This window comes from Acomys minous, assembly GCF_964271855.1.
Source record: "Acomys minous genome assembly, chromosome: 10".
NCBI classification, from domain to species: domain Eukaryota; kingdom Metazoa; phylum Chordata; class Mammalia; order Rodentia; family Muridae; genus Acomys; species Acomys minous.
Window position 1 is genome coordinate 33,234,936 of NC_140491.1, and position 21,920 is coordinate 33,256,855.

General features: G+C 48.3%; 2 protein-coding genes across 4 annotated transcripts in view; one reads left to right on the plus strand and one right to left on the minus strand.

Moving 5' to 3' along the window:
• RGS12 (regulator of G protein signaling 12) overlaps window positions 1–21,920 on the minus strand; it is a 103,644-nt gene that overhangs the window by 71,733 nt on the left and 9,991 nt on the right. For all 3 annotated transcript variants that reach the window (XM_084799827.1, XM_084799826.1, XM_084799828.1), the window contains exon 2: window positions 15,154–17,145. In XM_084799827.1, coding sequence (XP_084655953.1) covers window positions 15,154–17,031 — 1,878 coding nt within the window. In that variant the 5' untranslated portion in view covers window positions 17,032–17,145. The remainder of the gene's footprint in view (window positions 1–15,153; window positions 17,146–21,920) is intronic.
• Window positions 4,487–4,816, plus strand: LOC311606400 (large ribosomal subunit protein eL36-like; the record flags this gene model as incomplete). Its single annotated transcript, XM_084797731.1, has 1 exon — window positions 4,487–4,816. One exon carries the CDS (start codon window positions 4,487–4,489, stop codon window positions 4,802–4,804), a length of 318 nt encoding a protein of 105 aa, XP_084653857.1. The 3' UTR covers window positions 4,805–4,816.

Consider the following 21,920-nt stretch of genomic DNA (forward strand, 5'->3'; position numbering starts at 1 on the left):
GTTACAAAAAAGCTAAATGTGAAGAATCCAAAACCCAAGTCAAAACACCCTTAGACTCACCAACCTCTGTGTCAAACACAAAACTGAACAAGGATAGCTGTGCTGTGGTCTGTGACTATGTGTTTGTGTTATACATGTGTGCACATATGCACATGTTTGTGCATGTATGCAGAGGTCAAGAGGGCATTCCGGTTGTCACTTAGCAACTTCCTCCACTTTTTGCTTGAGGCTAGTTTTATGTCAACTTGACACAAACTAGAGTCACTTTGGAAGAAAAAAACCTCAATTGAGAAAATGCTCTCCCAGATCGGCCTGAGGACAAGTCTGTGGGACATTTTCAGAATGATTATTGACTGTGGATGGGCCCAGCTCACTGTGGGCAGTACCAACCCATTGACTGCTGGTCCTGGATGCTATAAGGAAGCAGGCTGAACAAGCTCTAAAAGCAAGCCAGTAAGCAGCACCCTCCATGGACTCTGTTTCAGTTCCTACCTCCAGGTTCCTGCCTTAAGTTCCTGCCCTGACTTCCTTCAGTGATGGAGTGTGACCTGAGTGTTGTAAGCTGGACAAGTTGCTTTCGATCATGCTTTTTGTCTTATCACAGAAATAGAAACCCTAACTGAGACAGAGAGGGTCTGCCATTGGCCTAAAACTTCACCAAGTTGGCTAGGCAGACTGGCCAGCAAGCCCGAGGGGTCTCTCTATCTCAATGCCCACCTCATCACTGCTAGAACTGAACTCTGGGGATCGGAAGCACTTTTCCAAATGAAGCCTCCCTTCAGCCCTAGAGCGCGTTTCCTGCATACATTGCTGAAGAATCTACTCCTGCTCATCGTGATGATGTTTCTGAGAAGAAGGAGAAAGGTCCAGGTGTTCTACTCAAGAAAGGAAACGGCAACTACACAGGCAAACACACTTAAGCATGATGGCAAATTACCCCAGTTAGCAAATAATCTAAGAGCCCAACAAGTATTTGTCAGGCAAGGCCAAGGACTTTTAAAGGAGAAAATAAAATATGAACTGCCACACCAAGAAGGAAGAGAAGGGACCGAGGAAACAAACCACACAACCTTGAAAACAAACAAAAGGCCAAGAGTGAGAGAGAAGCCTGGTGCCTTCGAGGAGCCGGGCCTCACCTCTCCTCCCGCTCTTGATGACCACATCTTTGGATCCTCTGTCTCGTGTGCCAACAGAGGGATCTCAGATTGGGTTGGGAAAAAGATCTAACTAGCTGTCTTGAACAGAAGTGGAAAAGTTTAAATAAAAGAGAGTTTACTTAGCCAAAGCTGGTGTCACTGGTTTAACTTGATTGTTAATGTGCCTAAGCTGGGGAGCCCTTGCCTGGCATACACAAGACCCTGAGTCTAATTCCTAGAACTGAAAAGGGGTGAAAGTTAACACAGGGAAAAGGGGAGGAAAGCCTGGTGTTGCGGCACACAACTTTTCTTTTTCTCCTCCCGCCTCCCAACTTTTTTTTTCTTGTTTATTCACTTTGCACCCTGGTTGTAACCCCATCCCTCCTCTCCTCCCAGTCCCACTCTCCCTCCCTCTCCCCATTCCCACTCCCCTGTTTCTCAGAGAAGGGGAGCCCTCCTTCCCATCCACACTGGCTCATCAGGACTGAGCATGCGCTTTTCCCCTGTGGCCTGGTGAGGCAGCCTCACCAGGGGGAAGTGATCAAAAAGCTGAAAACATAGTCCATGTGAGAGACAGCCCCTGCTCCCATAACTAGAGGACCTACATGAAGTCTGAGCTGCCCATTGGCTACATCTGTGTGGAGAGGCTAAGTCCAGCCCATGCATGGTCCTTGGTTGGTGCTTTAGTCTCAGCAAGTCCCTCTGGGTTCTGGTTAGTTGGTTCTGTTGGTCTTCTTGTGGCACTCCTGTCACCTCCAGGTCCTTTTCTCCTTCCCCCCACTTTCCCACAAGATTCCCTATGTTTGGCTGTGGGTCTTAGCATTTGTTTCAAAGCACTGCTGGGTGGAGCCTCTCAGAAGACAACTCTGCTAGGATCCTGTCTGAAAGCATAGCAGAGTCTTGCTAATAGTGTCAGGGGCTGGCTCCCTCCCATGGGCTGGGTCTTGGGCTGGGCCAGGCATTGGTTGGACATTCCCTCAATCTCTGTTCTATCTGCTCTATCTTTACCCCTGCACATCTTGTAGGCAGGACAAACTTGTAGGCAGGTCCAAGTTTTTGTGGGTGGGTTGGTGTTTTCCTCCCTCTACTAGGCATCCTCTAGTTAGGGTGAGTCCTCTTAAATATCTATGCCCCCTGGCAGTAGGAATCTCTGCTAGAGTCCCCTTCATATCCTCCCAGGAGCCACTCTGACTTAGGTCTCCAGTTTGTCGCAGGAGTTTAGTGTGTGCCACCTTTTTCCTCTACAGGGACAGAAGGCCTATAGAGAAAAAGGGTGGTGCACACCTTTAATCTCTGCATTTGGGAGGTAGAGGCAGGTGTATCTCCAAGTTCAAGGCCAGCTAGGTCTATGAAGTGAGTTTTAGGATAGCCAGAGCTGTTATACACACACACACACACACACACACACACCTATCTCAAATAACAAAAAAAAGAAAGAAAGAAAGAAAGAAAGAAAGAAAGAAAGAAGGAAGGAAAGGAAAGGGGGAAAAAGAAAAGGAAGAGAGAGAGAAAAACTCCACTATTAACTTGACACAATATAATTAATTTTATAAGACAAAAAATTGCTACCAAAACCAAGGACAATGAGAAAAGGGGAAAATTACAGAAGAGTCTTACAAACACAGATTTTAAAATCCTACAAAAATATTAGCAAACCAAATCTAGCATATGAAAAGCTAATTGTGCTGAGCTGAGTTATCTTGGGAATGCAGATGTGGTCTAACATTTGAAAATCTAATGAAGTGGAAGAAGCCCACACAATTCGATGGATACAGAACACTCAGAAAGAAAGAAAAGCTAAGCTAGAACACCCATTGGAGGAATCATATTAACAAAGGAAGAGAAGGAACTTCCCAAACTCAGACAGCTGTATAAAAAAAAGCCATGTGAAAAACCCAACTGTACTTTCATGTATGGGTGGCATTTATAATTTATGATGATACCATTAATAATAGCAACAAAATTATACAAAACATCTAGGAATGACTCTAATGAAACAATAAGCCTATTAAAGACACTTAGGAAGGTAATTGCCTAAGTTTGTTGAGAGAAAAAAACCAAGGCGGATGGGTGGCTCAGTGAGTACAGGTATTTGCTGCCTCCAAGCCTAACAACCTGAGTTTGATCCCCAGAACCCACATGGAGGGTTCAGGGAACTAATTCCCCAGCAAACTGTCTTCTGACCTCTACACACATGCTGTGGTATACATATACACCCCCCACATACACATATACATACATACTGTCTTAAATCCCCGCCTCTTGTCAACGTGGCACACAAACACATCTCTTTAAGCTATAATCCTCCTGCTCCCAAAGTCGCATGCTTATTTCATAATATAAAGTACAGTTCAACTTTAAAAGTCTCCATAGTGTTTAAAAATCCCAAGTCTAAGCCAGGTATGGTGGTGCACACCTTTAATTCCAACACTTGGGAGGCAGAAGCAGGCAGATCACTGTGAGTTCAAGGCCAGCCTGGTCTACAAAGTGAGTCTGGGACAGCCAAGGCTACAAAGAGAGACCTTGTCTCAAACAAACAAACAAACAAATCCCAAGTCTAACTATGGGTGACTCTAAAATACTTTGAACATAATAGAACAGAATAAACATGGTTTATTCAAAAAGGGAAGAGCCAGGGAATAAAATGATCACACACAATAAACCTCAAATCCATCAGGTGAAATATCAAATCCTACACCTTCTTGTCCACAATCTCAAACTTAGAGCATAATCGTGTCGTTCCAAAAGGCGAGGGTAGCTCGGACCCCTTGAGTTCTGCCACCTGCAGTACCTACAACTTCTCTCTTAGGCTTCTGCTGGCTCCATCTGACACACTTGCCTTCCTGGCAGATGTCCTACAGTCCTCGCACCTATAATCTCCCAGGGTTTCACCTTCATAGCATCACACAATGGCCTTTCCACAGGAAGTACAACCTTGCCACAGAGTGCCTGGCTCCTCTGAGCACACTGGACGCAGACCTTGAGGACACACTGTCCTAGGCAGTTCCTCTTGAGGAGGCGGGAGGTTAGGCTCCATTCCTTTAAATGAGTTGTTTCTGTACAGGCTAAAGCCTTCCATGGGTGAAGCCCTACTCTTGGGACAGCCTTCCTCTTGCCCCAGTGCATCACAGAAGGCTTCTTTACACTGATGCTGATCTCTTTCCCACTTACAGCCGCTTCTTCAGCATCAGCCTGAGTACCATCCTGCCTTGAGTCTCCTCCAAACAATCAGTTCATCACTTTCAAACTTAATCCTACTCACATTTTCACAAGACAGGAAAAAATGCAGCCAAATTTTTGGCTTAAAAAAAAATCACTCCTGTCGCGGCTGCCATTGGAGAGCAGCAGCCATGGCCCTGTGCTACCCCATGGCCGTGGGCCTCAACAAGGGCCACAAAGTGACGAAGAATGTCATCAAGCCGAGGCACAGCCAGCGCCTTGGGCGCCTCACCAAGCACACCAAGTTTGTGTGGGACATGATCAGGGAGGTGTGCGGCTTCGCGCCCTACGAGCGGCGCTCCATGGAGCTGCTCAAGGTGTCCAGGGACAAGCTTGCGCTCAAGTTCATCAAGAAGAGGGTGGGCACGCACATCCGGGCCAAGAGGAAGCGGGAGGAGCTTAGCAACGTGGTGGCAGCCATGAGGAAGGCAGCGGCCAAGAAGGACTGACGCCCCCTCCCTCAATAAACATTTGTGCACAGTTTAAAAAAAAATCACAAGAATTGCCCCATCCCAGTTCCTGCTAGAACCTGATCCCCCTGACACCTACTGAGCTGGGCGTCTACTGCCCAGGCTTTCTCAGCACTCTAGTCTTGCCTCAGCCCATTAAACTCTTCATATAGCATCTGATGGCTTTTTTAAAGCCCAAAGTTATAAACTTTTCTACATTCCTTAAAAAAAAATTTTTTTTTAAAGCTTAAAAGCTAATGGTCATGATGAGGTTTATCACAGCAACTCTTGGAACCAATTTCGTCTAGTCACTGTGGTGACTATCACTACTGGTCACTGACAAAATAACACAAGCAACTTAAGGGAAGAAGGGTTTATTTCAGCGCAGTTTCCGGTTTCTATTGCTGTGATAAACACCTTGGCCAAAGCAAGGTGGGGAAGAAAGGGTTGGTTTGACTCACACGTCCACACTGTAGCCAATCACTGAAGGCAGGAACCTGGGGCAGCACCCGAAGCCCCTGCTAAATTCATCCTGAAAAGCTGTGGCCTGATAGAAGCCAAACCCAACGCACACCTGAGCTTCAGTTAAACTGCATGGGATTCCTAGGACCCCAGGCTCCTCAGAGGCGTCAACACCAGACTAAATGAGGGATGTACTTTTCACAGAGTGGGATGAACCTAATATCATAATGCATATGTGAAAATAATGCCACGAGGCCCCTAAGGCATCAGTGCACACAGATGCTGACCCCGAACCTTGGAAGAAGTCGTCTTTGCAAAGTAGATGCTCCCTGAGGGTAACAGTAGGCTGACACTGAGATGAAGGGAGGCTAACGTGGGACTTTTTATTGCAAAATATCAAAAACTTAGACAACTTCAGGTCAGACTTTCTCTTTCACCCTCATATCATCTACAATGCCGTGCTCCACATCCACCAGTCAGCGCCTCAACAACAGAATTCAAGTTCTTTCCTTTGCACGCTTTTGAGGTCAGCAGTGCAGAGTTTATCACAATGCATTCTCTTCCATCTAAAGAACACCACAGAACAATCTCAAACACCATCAGGAAAACATTTTTTTTAAAGATTTATTTCAAAAGCCTAAAAACACTGCATCACTTCTACCAATGGATATCTGGGTTTGGAGTATCTGTTTCTGTTCTCTATTTTAAGAAAGAAAATAGAGAAAATATGAGGAGATGTTGTGCTCATGTTAGGAAAGCTTGACAGGTTAAGTCATCAATTCTTCCAATTGATCTACACATGAAAATACAATTTCTATGAAAACAACCAATAGTATTTTAGGAAATTTTAAAACTGAGTATAGCTGGGCGTGGTGGCACGCACCTTTAATCCCAGCACTCGGGAGGCAGAGGCAGGCAGATCGCTGTGAGTTTGAGGCCAGCCTGATCTACAGAGCGAGTCTAGGACAGGCAAGGATACACAGAGAAACCCTGACTTGAAAAACCAAAATAAAATTAACAATAAAAAAAAACTGAGTGTAACATCTACATAAAAGAGTGAAACATAAGATAAGCTTTGCCCTATAGAGACAGAGACAACCTGAAGTTATAATAAGCTGGTTTTGGGGTGTTGATTAAGCAAGGACAGGAATACAAGTAGGGTCTTCCCCTACAGACACAGAGACATCCTGAAGCTAGTAAACTGACCACAGAGGAACAAATCACCAAGGAAGAGACCCATGCACATCAGAGGATGCGATCTGTGCTGGGGTGGGAGGACAGAACAATGTCTTCCACAAGCAGCCTTCACCAGATCCTACTCACAGAGTCATCGCTGTGGCTGGGAAGATGGCTTAATGGATCAAGTGCTTGCCGTGCAAGTGTGAGGACCTGAGTTTGCATCCCTAACACAGCTCCAGATCCAGGGGATACAATGCCTCGGGCCTCTGCATGTACCTGCATTCATATACATATACCCCCACACAAATACTGCACAATAATTCAACACAATAAAATAAATATTAAAAAAATAAGCAGGCCAGGTGTTGGTGGTGCACCCTTTAATCCCAGCACTCAGAAGGCAGAGGTAGGCAGATCTCTATGTAGTCGAGGCCAGCCTACAGAGCAAGTTCCAGGAACTACACAGAGAAATCCTGTCTCAAAAAAACAAAAAACAAACAAACCAACAAAAAGTTGGCTATGTGCTTGTATTCCTATCAAACAGGAAGACACTGGGGCCTGCTGGCCTGCTGATATAGCTGAAGCAGCAAGCCTTGGTTCAGTAAGAAACCCTGGTCTCAAAAACATATGGTAGAGAAGCTATTAAAGACAACTCAACATCAACTTCTGACCTCTACATACCACAGACCAGACTACCCTACACACATGTGCACATGCATGCATATACCCCCCATATACATGCACACTTGACTCTAAAAAAATTGTGAAAAAGAAGAAAATCTGACCTAAGGTAGTAGGATTTTACTACTTAAGACACAGATTGTGTGTGTGTGTGTGTGTGTGTGTGTGTGTGTGTGTGTGTGTCTAAATGAAGGCTAGAAACTTCTAGGCATTCAAAACCACATGAAGGAAGTGAAAGGAAGCAAGCCACAGGCTGGGGTGTGTATGTATGTGTGTGAGTGCATGTGTGTCTGGAAATACATTTCTACTACCAAACAGCCAGCATTGACAGCCCTGCCAACCCAGAAAAGACAACCTAGAAGAAACACAGGCAAAGCTATGAGCTGATGCACCAGCAAGGAGACAACACAACTCTTTATAATCAAGGAAACACAAACATAAGCCACAATGAGCCACCTCTACAAGCGCTTGGGAGCCATAGTTAAGAAGCCCAACAACCACACCTGGACATGGGCCAGAATGCCCACAGGGCAGTAACAGTAACCTAACAGAGGTCTGAAGAGGTGGTTCTGCTAAGAGTGTATGCTGCTCCTCCGAACGACTCAAGTTCAGTTCCCAGAACCCCAATGCCAGTCAGTTCACAACTGCCTGTAACCCTAGGTCTATGGAATCCAATGCCCCTTTATAGCCCTGTGGGCACCAGGCACACATGTAGTACATAGACATGCATGCGGGCGAAACACTCACGCACAAAAGATAACAAACCTAAGAAAAATAGAAACGTAGCAGCTGTGTTTGACTCATTTACACAATTTACACAATGGAGCATTCACACAGTGGAAAGGTGATGGAGCTGCAGCTACATATAACACCATAGGGAAAGCTTTGACTACAAGCAGGCTACAAGCAGTAGACTCTTATAAGGATTCTGCACACAGTGGGAGGGCAGCACGTGCCCATGTTTGGGAGGCTCAGCTGGGGCTATTCCAGGAGGACTCTAAATAGTCTTCCTTCCTGGAAACCAGACAAAGGAGAGGGTAGCAGGCACACCCATCTGCATCCCTCCACCTCCAGGGGCTGCTCTGCAACCCCACATCCACTCACCCTCCCAGCAGCACCACCCAAATGTCACACACTGTCCTGGAGGCTGGCACTGCAAGGACTTCTGATGCATTAATGGCAGTGGGGGCTACACAGAGCACACATCTGCAGGCAGCGGTACTTAACACAGGAATACTGGCCGCCTAGTCCATCCAAGTCTTGGGGTAGGTACTGAGGACAAGACATCTCTAAGAATCTCAGTTTACACAAGTGATGGTCACAGATACCCTGCACAGGGAGTTAACAGGGCCTTTTTTAGGTGTGGTCTTTGTTGATAGTACCAGAAGAAAATATTTACATCTATTTTGAAACTTCCTCTCACGCAGGCAAGAATTACACGAAACTGTTGAATGCAGAGTCTCTAGGCTTGGTCTCTGGTTAGCCTCTCACTGCTGGGTCACATGAAGGAGGAAATTACATGTTCAACTCCATGCCTCATTTTTTCCTGATTTTTGTTCTCTTGGCTCATTTTTTCCTGATTTTTGTTCTTTTGGCTCATTTTTTCCTGATTTGTGTTCTTTTGCTGTCAAGGTTTCATGTGCCCAGAGTAGCCTTAAACTGACTATATGGCCTTGAACTCCTGGTGATCCTGCCTCCATATCCTGTGTGTGGTTACAAAGCCGGTTACAGCTACAGCTGGCTTTTTTACTTTTAAAAGAATCTTTAGGGACCAGCAAGATGGCTCAGTGGTAGAAGTGTTTATCATGCATACCTGATGATCTGAGCTTAAGCCCCAATCCTCCTTAGGAGAGAATCAACTCCAAAAGTTGTCCTGTGACCTCCACCTGCATTCAGTATCACATGTGCACACGCACACACACACACACACAATGAATTTAAAAACAATATAATTTGGTTTTTTCTCTAAGGGAACTTTTTTAGTCACTAAGTTCACATTACAATCATAAAACATTGATACAAGATGAACCTGGCTCTCTCTGGCCGCTACAGTAATGGCCGTCACCTGTCTGCTTGCTGAACTTCTATGCTGACTTGGTGTGGAGGTGGGGTAGAGTTGAAGTGGGATGCAGGGCCTCACATCAGGCAGGCATCCCACCATGCACCACACTCCCAGCCCTCTTTTTCCTTTCTGATGGAGGCTCACTACCCTGCCTAGGCTGGCCTTGAACTCTAGTGCAAGCAGTACTTGAACCTCCTGTTTCAGCCCAAGAGTAACTGAATTGAAGGCCTGCCTATCAAGACCGACTCCCTTTACAGTGTCCCATCTGCTGCATTAAGCATGTGCACACGTGGGCTAGCCAGCCAGGTCAGCAGGCAGGAGCACTTGGTGCACAAGCCTAATAACTTGAGTTCAAGCCTGGAACCCACAGTGGAAGAAAACTAACTCTCAAAAGTTGTCTTCTGCCCACCACATGTGTGCTATAGCATGCACATGCCCCCTGTGTACACATACACAATTAGTTTAAGAGCTAAAAAATAAATGTGGACAGTTAACAATGGCCTGAAGGCATCTAAATCTACACAAGAAAGGATTTACTGTGAACTTCTGTGACCTGCTGTTTTCACTTGGCATGAGGCGTTCCTCATTACTCACTCACTATCCATCCTTGTGGCTGACTGCCCACTCCCTTGAAACCCCACCCCGAAACCCAGTGGCTCAAGCTCTTCCACCATCCCCAACAAACATCTACAGACTCAGCAAGCAAAAAGGCTAACTTGAAAACGAATCCATACTATGTATAACTCGGTTTGATTTCTAAGCCCAAATGGCATCTAATGCAAAGTCCATCTTTTTACAAGCTGATTTTCAGTCCAATCTGTGACAGATCCACATTATGTCTGAGTCCCCACGTCCCGCCCCCCAGTTGTGCTTCACTGCCTAACCCTCACAGCTCGACGGATTTCCAGGGACGGGACACTCGTGCAACTTTCATCCTTTGGGGTAGGAGACACTGCCTGTCATGACATCATCACAGGGTGAGACCACCACCTGTCAAGGGCCATCTTGTTCCTGTGCTGATCCCATTCTCCCAAAATCACTCTGATATCTGTCACTGGGCATATTTGATGCTATCATTCACAACTCTGGCACTGGTATTTTAAGAGACAGGTGTGGCTTGATCCAGGATGGCACTCTGTGCTCCCCAATATCCACATGTTGAATCCTTAACCTAGAATCTCAGCACACACCTACACTTGGAGACAGGACCTTTACAGAGGTACCAATCAAAGGAGTTTACTAGGCAGGCTCTAATGCAGTATGATGGGATACAGAGATCAGAACACACACAGGGATGGCTCTGTGAAGACACACATGGAGAAGCCTCCACTCAAAGGTGGCCTCAAGAAGAACCAGCCTGACCACCCAGGTCTGTGGGAGAGCACACCTCCACAGCTTACCTTCAGCCCACATCGCCCTGGCATGGGCCTCTACACATCCATGCAATGGAAGTGTTGGTTTCTTTGTAAACTCAGTTATGTAAATATGTTTTAGTTTTAATCCCAAGTGTGGGATTTTAGTATGTAGTGGGATTTGGGCTTTTGTATGTCCATAGCTGATAACTGCCTCCTTTGGGGCATGGTCTTTGCCAGATGGTAATGGTTTGCCTTGTGCAGCATGGGGAGGGGCATGATCTAGGACTATAAGGGAAATACATAGAAAAGCCCAGAGAGAAAATGTGGCATGCAGTGGAGGTGTGAGACATATAACAGCTTGGAGAGACCAGAGATGGACTGTGTGATGGTTTGGAGAGGGAAGAGAGAAATGTTTCAGTGCTGTGACTCGGAGGAGACTGCTTGCTGCATTGGCTATCAACAGAGATTGGTATTGCTCCAAAAGAACCCAATTAGGGGCTGGAGAGATGGCTCAGCAGTTAAGAGCATTGCCTGCTCTTCCAAAGGACCCAGGTTCAATTCCCAGCACCCATATGGCAGCTCACAACTGTCTGTAACTCCAAGATCTGACACCAGCATGTATAAATTAAAAATAAAAATATTTTTAAAAAAAGAACCCAATTGGCCCTAACAGCCAGGAGAAGTAAAGGGTTCTGTGGTCCCTCTCCCCACTAACAGTCTTTCTCATGCCCAGGGTTTAAGGGGTTGTTGGAAGGGAGGCACAGGCTTCAATAACCCCAAGTAAAATAGAGTTTAAAAACAAGCGACAACACATCCACACAGATATGCACCCTTGGGCCCCAAAGGGACTCTTAGATATCTCATGGCCCAGGGCAGTCCTCCCTATACACACCAGTGAAAACATTTTTCTGCCTTCTGGGATGAAAGAGAAGGGAAGTTTGCTTGGCCACCATGAAAGCCCAAACAAAGGGATGGGCTTCTCAACTCCAACAACATGACACCCTGGGTCCTTTGACTACTTCTGCTCCACATGGTACTTAAGCAGGTGGAGTTGGGAGGGTCCATTCTCAGGGTGCCTCTCCATCCTCACAAGCTCCCCAGCTGTTCACTGGGAGTCCAGTAGCTGAATGAGGATGGCGAAGGCAAAAGCACGCTGGCAGGAGAAGCCTTGGGCTGCAGAAGGCCTGGTATTAGGGTATACGAACCCTACACTTTCGGACAGTCCTCTGTCGGCTGGCAGCTCAAGCCCACAGTCTAAAGTGCTAGTGGAAGTGGCAGGCAACCACCTGAACATTTTAACACATATTCACAGGCAGACTCCAGACCTAACTTGAACTTCTGGCAACTTCAGGTGGAGTCAGGGTTCTTCCCCTCCCCGACTAGACTGGACCACTCTTTCCTGACTGATCCTATTTTCACCCTGCCCACTTCCAGCCAATCAGGGCCCAGGTGATGTCCTACAAATCCGGACCTTTGCTAGAGGGTGCATTAGTTCTCAACGGAGGAAGAAGAGATGAAGTCAAGGCTCTGCAGAGAACTCGATGGGAAGCTGCAGACTGAGGACCCTGCCTAGGTCTCCGAGACATCATGGTTTGGATTTAAGCAGGAATTTGTTCTGTCTCCCAGACAGTGAGACGAGACTACCCACCACCCCAGAGTCCTGAGGCAGAACTGCAGACCTTCACCGGCCTCCCAAGGTCCTCAGGAGCTTTGAGCTGCACCCACTCTCAGCTCTTGGTTAGCGTCCTGCTGCTAGCCGGAGTTCAAGCTTGTTTCATTTAAATCCTGTGTGGCAGTCTGCTTTTTACCTTATTTAAAGTCACTCCCGAACTGACGCAAACTGCCTCCAATCTGTACTCTTTGCTGTCTGTTCACTTCATTCTTGCCAGGGTGGACGCAGGAGACAGTCTCCAACAACTGCCTAAATGGCTAAAATGCACCTGTAGCCACCGTTTGCAGGACTGCGCGGCCGCAGTTGCTGCTCGTCATAGGGATCTGCTCAAAGCAGCAAATGAGCAAGGCTTGCTCAATAGAAAAAGCTGGGGAAGCAGCCTCCAGCAGTGTGTGCGGAGAGAAGAGTGAAGAAAACTGCAACATATTCCTGGGAATCCAGAAGGCTGCTAGGGGCAGGATACAAGCTCAGGAAAGACCCAAGAACGCCCAGTTCTCTCGAGAAGGAAAAGAAGGCGAAGGCTGGAGGACTGAGTGACTGCCTCAGGCATCTAAGGTCTGACATCTCTGTCCCATCATGCACCAGTCACAAAGCTAACCAGGAAGGTAACAAAGAATAAACTCACAGACGGCTCCAGAGGCCAATTAACAAAAGCTCTGGAGGGGAGAGGGCACTCTCACCATGACGCCTGACTTTTCAAGTACACAGGAATGCTCTGTTTGGTATTTACATGATGGGGCATGAGGACACTGTCATGCCAGTCACAAGGTACCAAGCTACCCTTCAGGGCCAGCTCCTGCTCTTGCACCTTGGACCTTGTAGATCACTGTGCCCCTGCCCCTGCTCCTGCCCCTGCTCCCGCCCCCAGGTTTGGCATTCAGTGCTGGCACAAAGGCACTGGAGGGGGCATTCAGGTTAAAGTGCCTACCCCTTCCTAGTGGTGGGAGTAGATCAGCATGCAGTGATCTTGACAAGATTTCTCTTATAGTTTTGGTTGTGGGCCTAGCCTTTAATGGCTGAGCCATCTCTCCAGCCCGACATCTCTCACAGGAACTACAGTTTAGCAGCTGCTCCCTGCCCACCCACCCCCAGTGCCTTCCCCCAGCCCCTCTGTCACTAAGGAATGCACCACCTGCTTCACCTCACCAGTCTTTCACTCTGCAGGGCCTCCTCAGAGTATCTGGTCTCTTCCTTGTCACTCTTTTAAACCACACCCCTTCCTACATTCACCGTGTCTTCTCTTAACTCAGTAGCTAGGGCACTTTCCTGAGTTACCCTCATACACACTGAGCCTCCCTGACCGCGTCACTGTAGTGTGTCTGTGTCCCCACCAGATCCTGGCTGTCTAGCTGCCTTCCAGCAAATGAGGAACGTGAGCCACTGCTGACAAGAATCAGGAGTGCCATGACACCTGACCACTGACTATCTGCAGCCTCCAGCACTGCTCCCTCCTGTTCCAACCTCTTGTGTTTCTCTCATTTCCAGACAGTATAAACCTCTGGCCTCCCCAAGCCAAGCATAGTCCTGTCCTTTATTTTCAACTAAGATGTTAGGCCATTAGCTGAGCATGCCCAGAGGCATGAATCTTCTCAGCATGTGCTCCATAACATTACACTGAGCGTGCGTAGGAGTGGGACATCCCCCATATGAGTGTCTCTAGATCCGGGCTTCCTCTGCTCAAGGGGGCACTGCTTTGAGAATGTCCCACTTTGCTGTCCTGGCTGGGCTTGTTTTGGCTTTGCACTTACCAAGATGAGATCCACCACATCCTGTTACAAAACCCTGCCAGAACAACCTGCTACGATTTTATTTTATTTTTATACATTAAAAAGAACAAAGTTGACAATTGGTAGAAGTACAATTTTGTGTGTTGCCTTTTTTTTTCCCCCAGAGCTGAGGACCAAACCCAGGGCTTTGCACTTGCTAGGAAAATAATCTAAGACTGAGCTAAATCCCCAACCCCTGGTGTGTTGCTTTAAACCTACACTTAGCTGCACCGATGTTACCCATGGCCATCCAAGGAAAGAAAGTGGGAGCCACCTTCCTTCTCTGATACAAGTCAATGAGAAATCATTAAAGCTTACCAGGGCTCCGGGACAAATCCCCACCAATTTGACAGCTACAGCCTCTGCTTTGCCCCCTGCCCTGACTGGCCTTTTAGAGGATTTGTGAGAAACTTTTCTATTACTAAACCCAAAATATGCACAAGCACAGGAAAGGTACTGTAAATATAAGCGTCTCTGAGAATTACTTCCCAGAAACAAGGAGGTAAATGCTGAGCCTTGCTGTGGCCAGCACCCCCATCCCCTTCACAGAATGGAGTCCTGGAAGAAGATGCTGGGTTTCTGCTCTCATACTCTAAACTTAGATCCCACAAGAAATCAAAGGTCCCCAGGGGAGACTGAGCATTGACAGATCAGGTTCTCTGAGGCAGTGATGCTCAGCCATGAGCTGCAGGCAAGGAACCTAAGCCAACCCAGGGATTTGCTAGGGAGGTCCCCAGTGTGCGCCAGGCCACTGTGCTTCTCCAAGCCTCTCACTGCAAGACACTTTGATAATTTAGGATCAGAAATAAAAATGGGCTTCAAAAGAGCTTCAGGAATGGAGCCCTCCAACAACCATCCTGGCCATGAGCCGGCGAGGGGGCGGGGGGGGGGGGGGGGGAGGCCTACCAAAGCGGGAAGACATCACCTTATTTCGACCTGTCCAGCACAGATATCCTGACAGGACCACCAGAGAACAGCCTAAGGCCAGGGCTCAGACCAAGGCAGAGACTGCAGAGCAAGGCAAAGGCCTCACTTTGCTGCTGTGCAGCGCAGAACAGATTTGCTGTGACAGCTTGCAGAAGCCACAAGGCCACTGGGAGTAAGCCAGGGCTGTGGGTAGCCACTGGCCATGCTACAGTGAAGGCATTCCTCCTGAACCCCTTCTAGCTTACCTTTTTGTCCTCTTTGGTCTTTCTAACATTTCGATGGGGTCCAAATATGTTTTGCATTCCAAAAGCCTTCCTGGACCAGTCCCTCTTCTGGGTACTGAGCGGGGCCTGAGCAAAGTTGCCCTCCACCCGGTATCGGTCTGCAGGAATCTTACTCATGGGAGGGGGCAGTGTGCCACAGTTGACACTGGACCACCCATCAGTAGAGTCTGTGTAAGACTCCTGGTCGCTGGCATGTCCACACTGCCACTCTTGTAGCACATGGACCGGGAGCCACCTCTGGTTGAAACTACAGCTGGAACCCGTGGCACCCCTTTTGGAAGGAGGTACAGAACTCCTCAGGGAAGCTGGAGGGACCTCCATGTGGGAGGCAGGCCCTGAATGCTTTAAGTCCCAGAATCGGTCAGTGTGGGGGCTGGTTTCCAGTGTGGAGCCCACCTCTGAGTCGTGGCCGAAAGCTCCATTCCAGGGTGCACCCCAAGGCTGTGAGCCCCTTCCACTCACACCTTCCCACCCTGGGCTACTGCCCTGGCCATGCCTGCTCGAGCCCGCGCCTAGGTCAACTACAAGCACCCTGTTGCTCTTCTCTTCCTGGTTGAAATTGCCAATGCCGCTGTCACTGTTGCTGCTGGTGCTGTTGTTCTGGTGGGCATCCGCATCCCCATCTAGAAAGGCGCGGGCCCGCACACCCTCGATCAGCTCACCCATGTCTCGGTATAGAACAGAGATGAACTGCAGCACAGGGAGGGAAGACGCTGGGAATTCCAAACAGCCGCTTGTGTCTGGGTCTGCAGTGCATGCAAACCCAAACCTCCGCGCAATGCCCTGGTGGATCTTGTGATGAAATAAGTCTGGGTCCACCATGAACACGTGGCAGGACGTCCTCAGGGCACCCTCGTCCTCCTGTGCCAGGCCTCCATCATCATTGGACTGCATGGTCACCAGCCCGAAGAACCGCCTGTCATCTGGGCATACTGCACTGAAAGCCAGCTTCTCAGCAGGGTACTCTGCCACCACGCCAGCCTTGTCAGTGACCAGCTGCACACAGTCATGCATGACCTTCATGGTCACTAGTGAATGGATCTTCTGCTCGGCCCGCAGGCGGCGCATGCAGCCACGAATAGCCTGTAAGCTGTCATGCTCCAGGTTGGAACTTGTGGAAGGGAGCTCGATGGAGCCCAAATAGCCCACGACCATGGCAACGTTTAAAATACTTGCATCTAATCCAAAGTCATCGTGACTGTCCAGGCCCACAGTGAATACAGAATCGTCATTGATAACCTTTGGCATCTCTTCTTTGGAGAGCATGCTGGGATGTGGAGCACAGAGACTGTCCTGGCCAACATCAAGCCGCAAAGCAGCTGACTCTGACAGAGACCTCTGCTTCAGCTTCGGAGGTTCAGGGCCACTGGCACAAAGACTTGGGCTTTCAAAAATCATGTTGAAAATTCCGCCAGACTGCACCTCTTCCACAACTCTCTCTGCCCTGTTTATACCCAAAGCCTTGGAATCGAGTTTAGGCCTCAGCCAGCCTTTCCCCTCATACAGGCCACCTTCTTCATCGCTGGAACAGGACTCCACATGGCTGGTGCCCTCAGAGATCACCATGTGCAGGACTCCAGAGCACTTCCCAATTAGTTTCACCACATCTTCGTGCGAGGCTTTCTTCACATTGATTTCGTTGATGGCAAGTATCTGGTCTCCAGCCCGGAGGCCCACGAAATCCGCAGGGCTGCCCCTCATGACGCAGCTGAGCACACAGGGTGCCTGTCCTGATAGGGTGAAGCCATAGCCAGCTCTGCCTCGGGCCACTTCCACGCTCCGCACTCGAGGGGGCACAGAGCCGGGCTGCCGCTTCCCTGGCTCCCCCGCCCTGTACATCCTGGTGTACTGTCAAGGCCGATCGCATGTCCCACTATTCCAGGGACTTCATGTTTCAGGGAATGCTTAAAGCTACTGAGATTTTTTTTTTTTTTTTTGTCTTGAAACGTTGTCCTAAGGAGAAAATACAAACACCTTGTTATTAAAGAGCCTATATCTCTAACCTTTAGTGTCACTATCTGACTCTACAAAGTAATTAATTAACAATACAAAGAACCACAAGTCTCTACAGTCACCACAAAAATGTCAAGGTGAAAGGGATCTAAACATTCCAGTGCAAAAGCCACCAAGTTTGGAATAAGAACCCTGCATGTGGTCTCCCCCTTCAAGGCTTCTGAAGAAGACGTACACAGAACAGGGACTGTTGCTGTGCTGCAGTCAACGGCCCCAAAGATCACCACCTAACTCTTTTATCTGATCCCAAATCCCCTCTACAAAATGTTCTCCCATATCCCATGACTCTCCCACAATTAATTTATTTTGAACGAAGTGCTATGCTAGGAAAACACGTAATGTGAAAGAACCTCAATCAATAAAACCATGGAGGTCATCCAAGAGACGAGATAAAAACAGCAATTGAACAAAGCAAAGCAACGCTGTACTGACTTATTCCAGAGGACACAACCTCATGAAGTACTGGTTGTAATTAAAATCTAGGCCTGAGATTCTAGGGTATTTTTGCTCTTTTGGCCATGAGCCTTAGCCTTTCGTGGTTCGGCCATCTCTTCAGCCCCTCTAGGGTATTTTTAAATCAGCCTTAAGACAGTGTAAGTGTAGCTACTTTAATCTAAAGAATACAGAGCCACTATAGAAAAATTCTGTGATTACCAGTTGCTACTAAATGAACTATAAAACTGAAGAGGTTAAAAAACAGACCAGTACCAAGGTCCCCAGCACCGTCAGGACAGTGATCAGCAGGACTCTTGGCACAAACTCACCAGGTTAAGAGTCACTACAATAAAGGACTCAAGGTAAAATCAGCAGCGGGAAAGATACACAGGGATGCCCCAAACCAGGCATGAACTTCTAAAACCTTCTCCCAGGGAAGTCACACAGGCCACACTTAGGTCCCTCCAGCAAGGAGCTGTGACAGCATACACATGTGGAATGTCTAAGCAGGAGCTCAGAAGAGACTTAAAAGTCCAGGGTTGCCTCTGGGGCCCAGTCACACTGTTGTCCTGTGTATAGCACATATGCAAACGCCATATAACCCTAAAGAAAAGCACTGTCCATAAACCACACTGTCTACACAGCCAGCAGGGGCTCAAGGAAACTTCCCCACCAGTGGAGGCAGGCACCATCCCAGCATGCAGGCATCTCCTGGACAGGTATCTATTACTGTGAGAAATCTACTGATTAATGCTCTCTTGAGATTATCTTTAAAAACAATACAGGGGTTGTGGAGGTGACTCAATTGGTAAAGCTTAAGCACAGGGCCTAAGTTCAGTCCCTAGCACTTACATTTTTAAAAGTGGGCAGTGCAATGCATGCCTGTAATCCCTGTACTACAGAGGAAGGGACAGGATACTAGGGTTTGTTGGCAAGGTAAAGCAGCCTAATGGCAAGCTACAGATTTAGTGAGAAACCTTGTCTCAAAAAACAAGGTGGAAGCCAGATGTGATGGCATACACTTTTAAGGCCAGCACTCAGGAAGCAGAAGCAGGCAGACTATGAGTTCAAGGACAACCAGGGATACACAGCAAGATCTTGTCACAAACACACAGAATGTAGAGCACAGCTGGCTTCCATATGCTTCACATGCACATACATACATGTATATCTGAACATACACAAATGTACACACACATACACCACACATACAAAATAAGCATCAATATACTTAAGAGCAACACAGTCATGGTTGGAATGTGACAATCCAAACTACCATAGTGAGCTTGGTGTTTGTACAACACATTGCTGAATTAATTAATCTCTTAAGACATTCTTGTGTTGTAAGATAGTTTCCAGTAACAAAGCTGTGAACAGATTCTAAATGATTTACAGACACACCAAGGCTAAATAGCTAGAGGCCATGGAAAGAGCATTAGGAGCCTAGAAGAATGGTCCCAGGACAGTGAGGACAAGCATGCACAGGATGCATGTTAGAGTAGAATTACTCTTGGTACACAGGAGTGAAGAAGGAACAGTTCATCTAGAATGTATGGCATCATTTAATACCTAAGTGATGCTAAATTCATAATTTATTTATTATTTATCAATAAGATATACATATTGAAGCTGAGAGAGGTATAATCTCATGCAATTAGCATATGAGAGGGCCTGGGTTCCACCCCACACTGAAGATGACCAAGAAGCTGTCTTAAGATCTCACTGGATCTTCTCTGAGGAGCAGAACTGTGCCCCTGACACATCTGCACTCTAATGCCCCCTCTCCAGCCACAAGGCTTGGCAAATGAAGTTAAGGATGTTGAGATGGAAAGACAGATAACCCAGATCACTCCTGGAGCTCAGGGAAAGGGATGGGGAGAGGTGGCAGTCAGCAGAGACAGCACGTGCATCTGGAGGACCCAAGGGCAGGGCCTAGGATGTAAGATGGAGGCAACAAAGCCTCCGTGAAGAGCAAGGCCTGTGACACTCTGACTTTCTCCAGGTCCCTCCAGACCCACAGATCACCACATGACGAGCTGTAAAGCCACAACCTTATAGCTTCTTCTGACAGCTCCAGAAGCAAACACAAGCGACTATAGGAGGAACACAGCACGGGATGGGCTTCCTGAAACAGTGCTGACCGTGGTGTCACTGTGAGGGTCAGTCATCACTGCAAACCTCTGGGACCAGAGATCAGCAGTGTAAGGCTGTTTCCTCCCAGGGACAAGAAACCCCTTGCTCCTCTGGACAAGAGTCCACTGAGCACAAAAGGACCTTGACCCGAGACAGGTCCTCCCCAGAGCCAGCCTCATCGGCACAGGTGCCACCAAGCCACATTCTAACAGGGACCTACCCCAGCACACCCCTGTCTACCCTTGCCGTCCACCCAGCAATACTGTGGCTGTCAAACACCCACCTGGCACCACCCACACCAACACCTGCATCAGGCACACACCAAAGACCAACAGTTGTCCCACTGGCAGCACCCTACAGGCTCACTCTGACCTCCCAGCAACTGTGGCAGCCGGACACCAACCCCAGCTCCAAGGCACTTCCTGAAGAACCCTCCACCCTCCTGACCCTGGAAGCCTTAGAGATGGACCCATCAGGATATAGTGCAAAGGAAGAGTCCAGCAGGTTCTTAAGCCACATGGCCACTTCCAGGCCATCTGACTGCCAATCAAAGCATCTGCACATAGACAAGTGTCTGCAGTGGGCAGCCCTTGTCTACAGCTGCCTGGGTCCTGGCTCCTGAACCACACTGTTTACACTGGCTGATGTTCTGTCTGCTGTTCCATGGTTGTCACCAAGCAGGGCACAGAACAGTAAGGTGAGAAAAACATCCCCTTTCCATGAAGACCTCTCAGCCCACAGACCAGGAAGCCACAAGGCCTCTTCACCAGAGGCCACCGCTGGCTTCTGACGCCTGCTACTTCATGAATTACTCCCAAAGGCAAGAGCAATCAGGCCCTTGGGTACAGACAGCCCTCAGCCAGGGGATCCTTCACCCACTGAGGGATCATCTGTCTGCTTCTTCTCTTTAAGGACCTCACTCCTGACTAACTGAACTCCAAGCCCCAACTCCAAGCTCTCCCTTAAAAATCTGCTATAGCCAGGCAGTGGTAGTGCACACCTTTAATCCCCACACTTAAGAGACAGAAGAAGGCAGATCTCTTTTGAGACCAGCCTGGTCTACAGGATGAGTTCTAGGACAGTCAGGGCTACACAGAGAAACTCTGTCTCAAAAAACAACAAAATACCAATTTGTTATCAACTGGCAAGCAACACGCTTTATACACAAAGCCCTCTGTGGGGACTTTCTCTCCTCCTTTCCCCTCCTATACATGCAGCAGCCTCCTTAGGAAGCTCAGACCCAAGGCCTCCAGCTGTCACCATCCCCAACCACACGGCTTTCTGATACCACCTCTGCTACAAGGCATCCCGCCCACCATAGGGCCCTGGGTGCCCCCCCCCCCCAAGACAGCACTTACGCTGAGTAGACAGAGTCCCTTACATCAGTGTCCCCAGCCCTTCAGTATCTCTTTGGTCCCCTTACTGTGCTCCCAGAGCTAAGAAACCTGGCCCTCTCTCCCCTGCCAGCTCCAGCTCAGGGCTGGCCTCTCTGCCGTGACGGCCTCTCTCATTCCCCTCCTTTCTCCCTGCTCTGCCTCTACGTGTGGGCCCAGCAATCGCCTCATCCCAGGGACCTCCACTCCATGGTTTCCTACATGCTTATCTCCTGCAACATGCCCACCCCCACAGTCCCAGCAGAGGCCAAATACCCTCAGAGACAGTGCCAGCACACCAGATGTCAGGTGAAGGCGGTCAGCCCAAGGGGGCCCCTTAAGAGAGCACCTCAAAACCCTTTCAAGGACACCCAGATACCAAAAGGTGCCACCTCAAGATAAAGTTATACAATGACAGACCACCACAATAGAGAATTTCCTAAGCCCAAAACTTGGGGCTGGATGGTGGCCAGCCATAGCATAGAGCAGAGCAAAGGGAGCCAGAGAGACGTGGAGGCTCTGTCCCTCAGATACAGAGGAGGAAATATGAGCTGGATTTGCCTACAAGGTGACAGGAAAGGCCCTACACTTCAAGGGTATGTTTATGGTTGTCCAACTTCAATTGTAGGTTGTGTGTGAATAGTCTCTTCAGTAAACCTTGGCTGCAACTGAAATTGAAGCCAGGTGCCAACATCTGGTAGGCTGGCTGGCCTTGTTTGACTTTTTAAAGAGGGAGGGGCTTAGAAAAAGAAACCCAGAGAATAACGGGGGGGG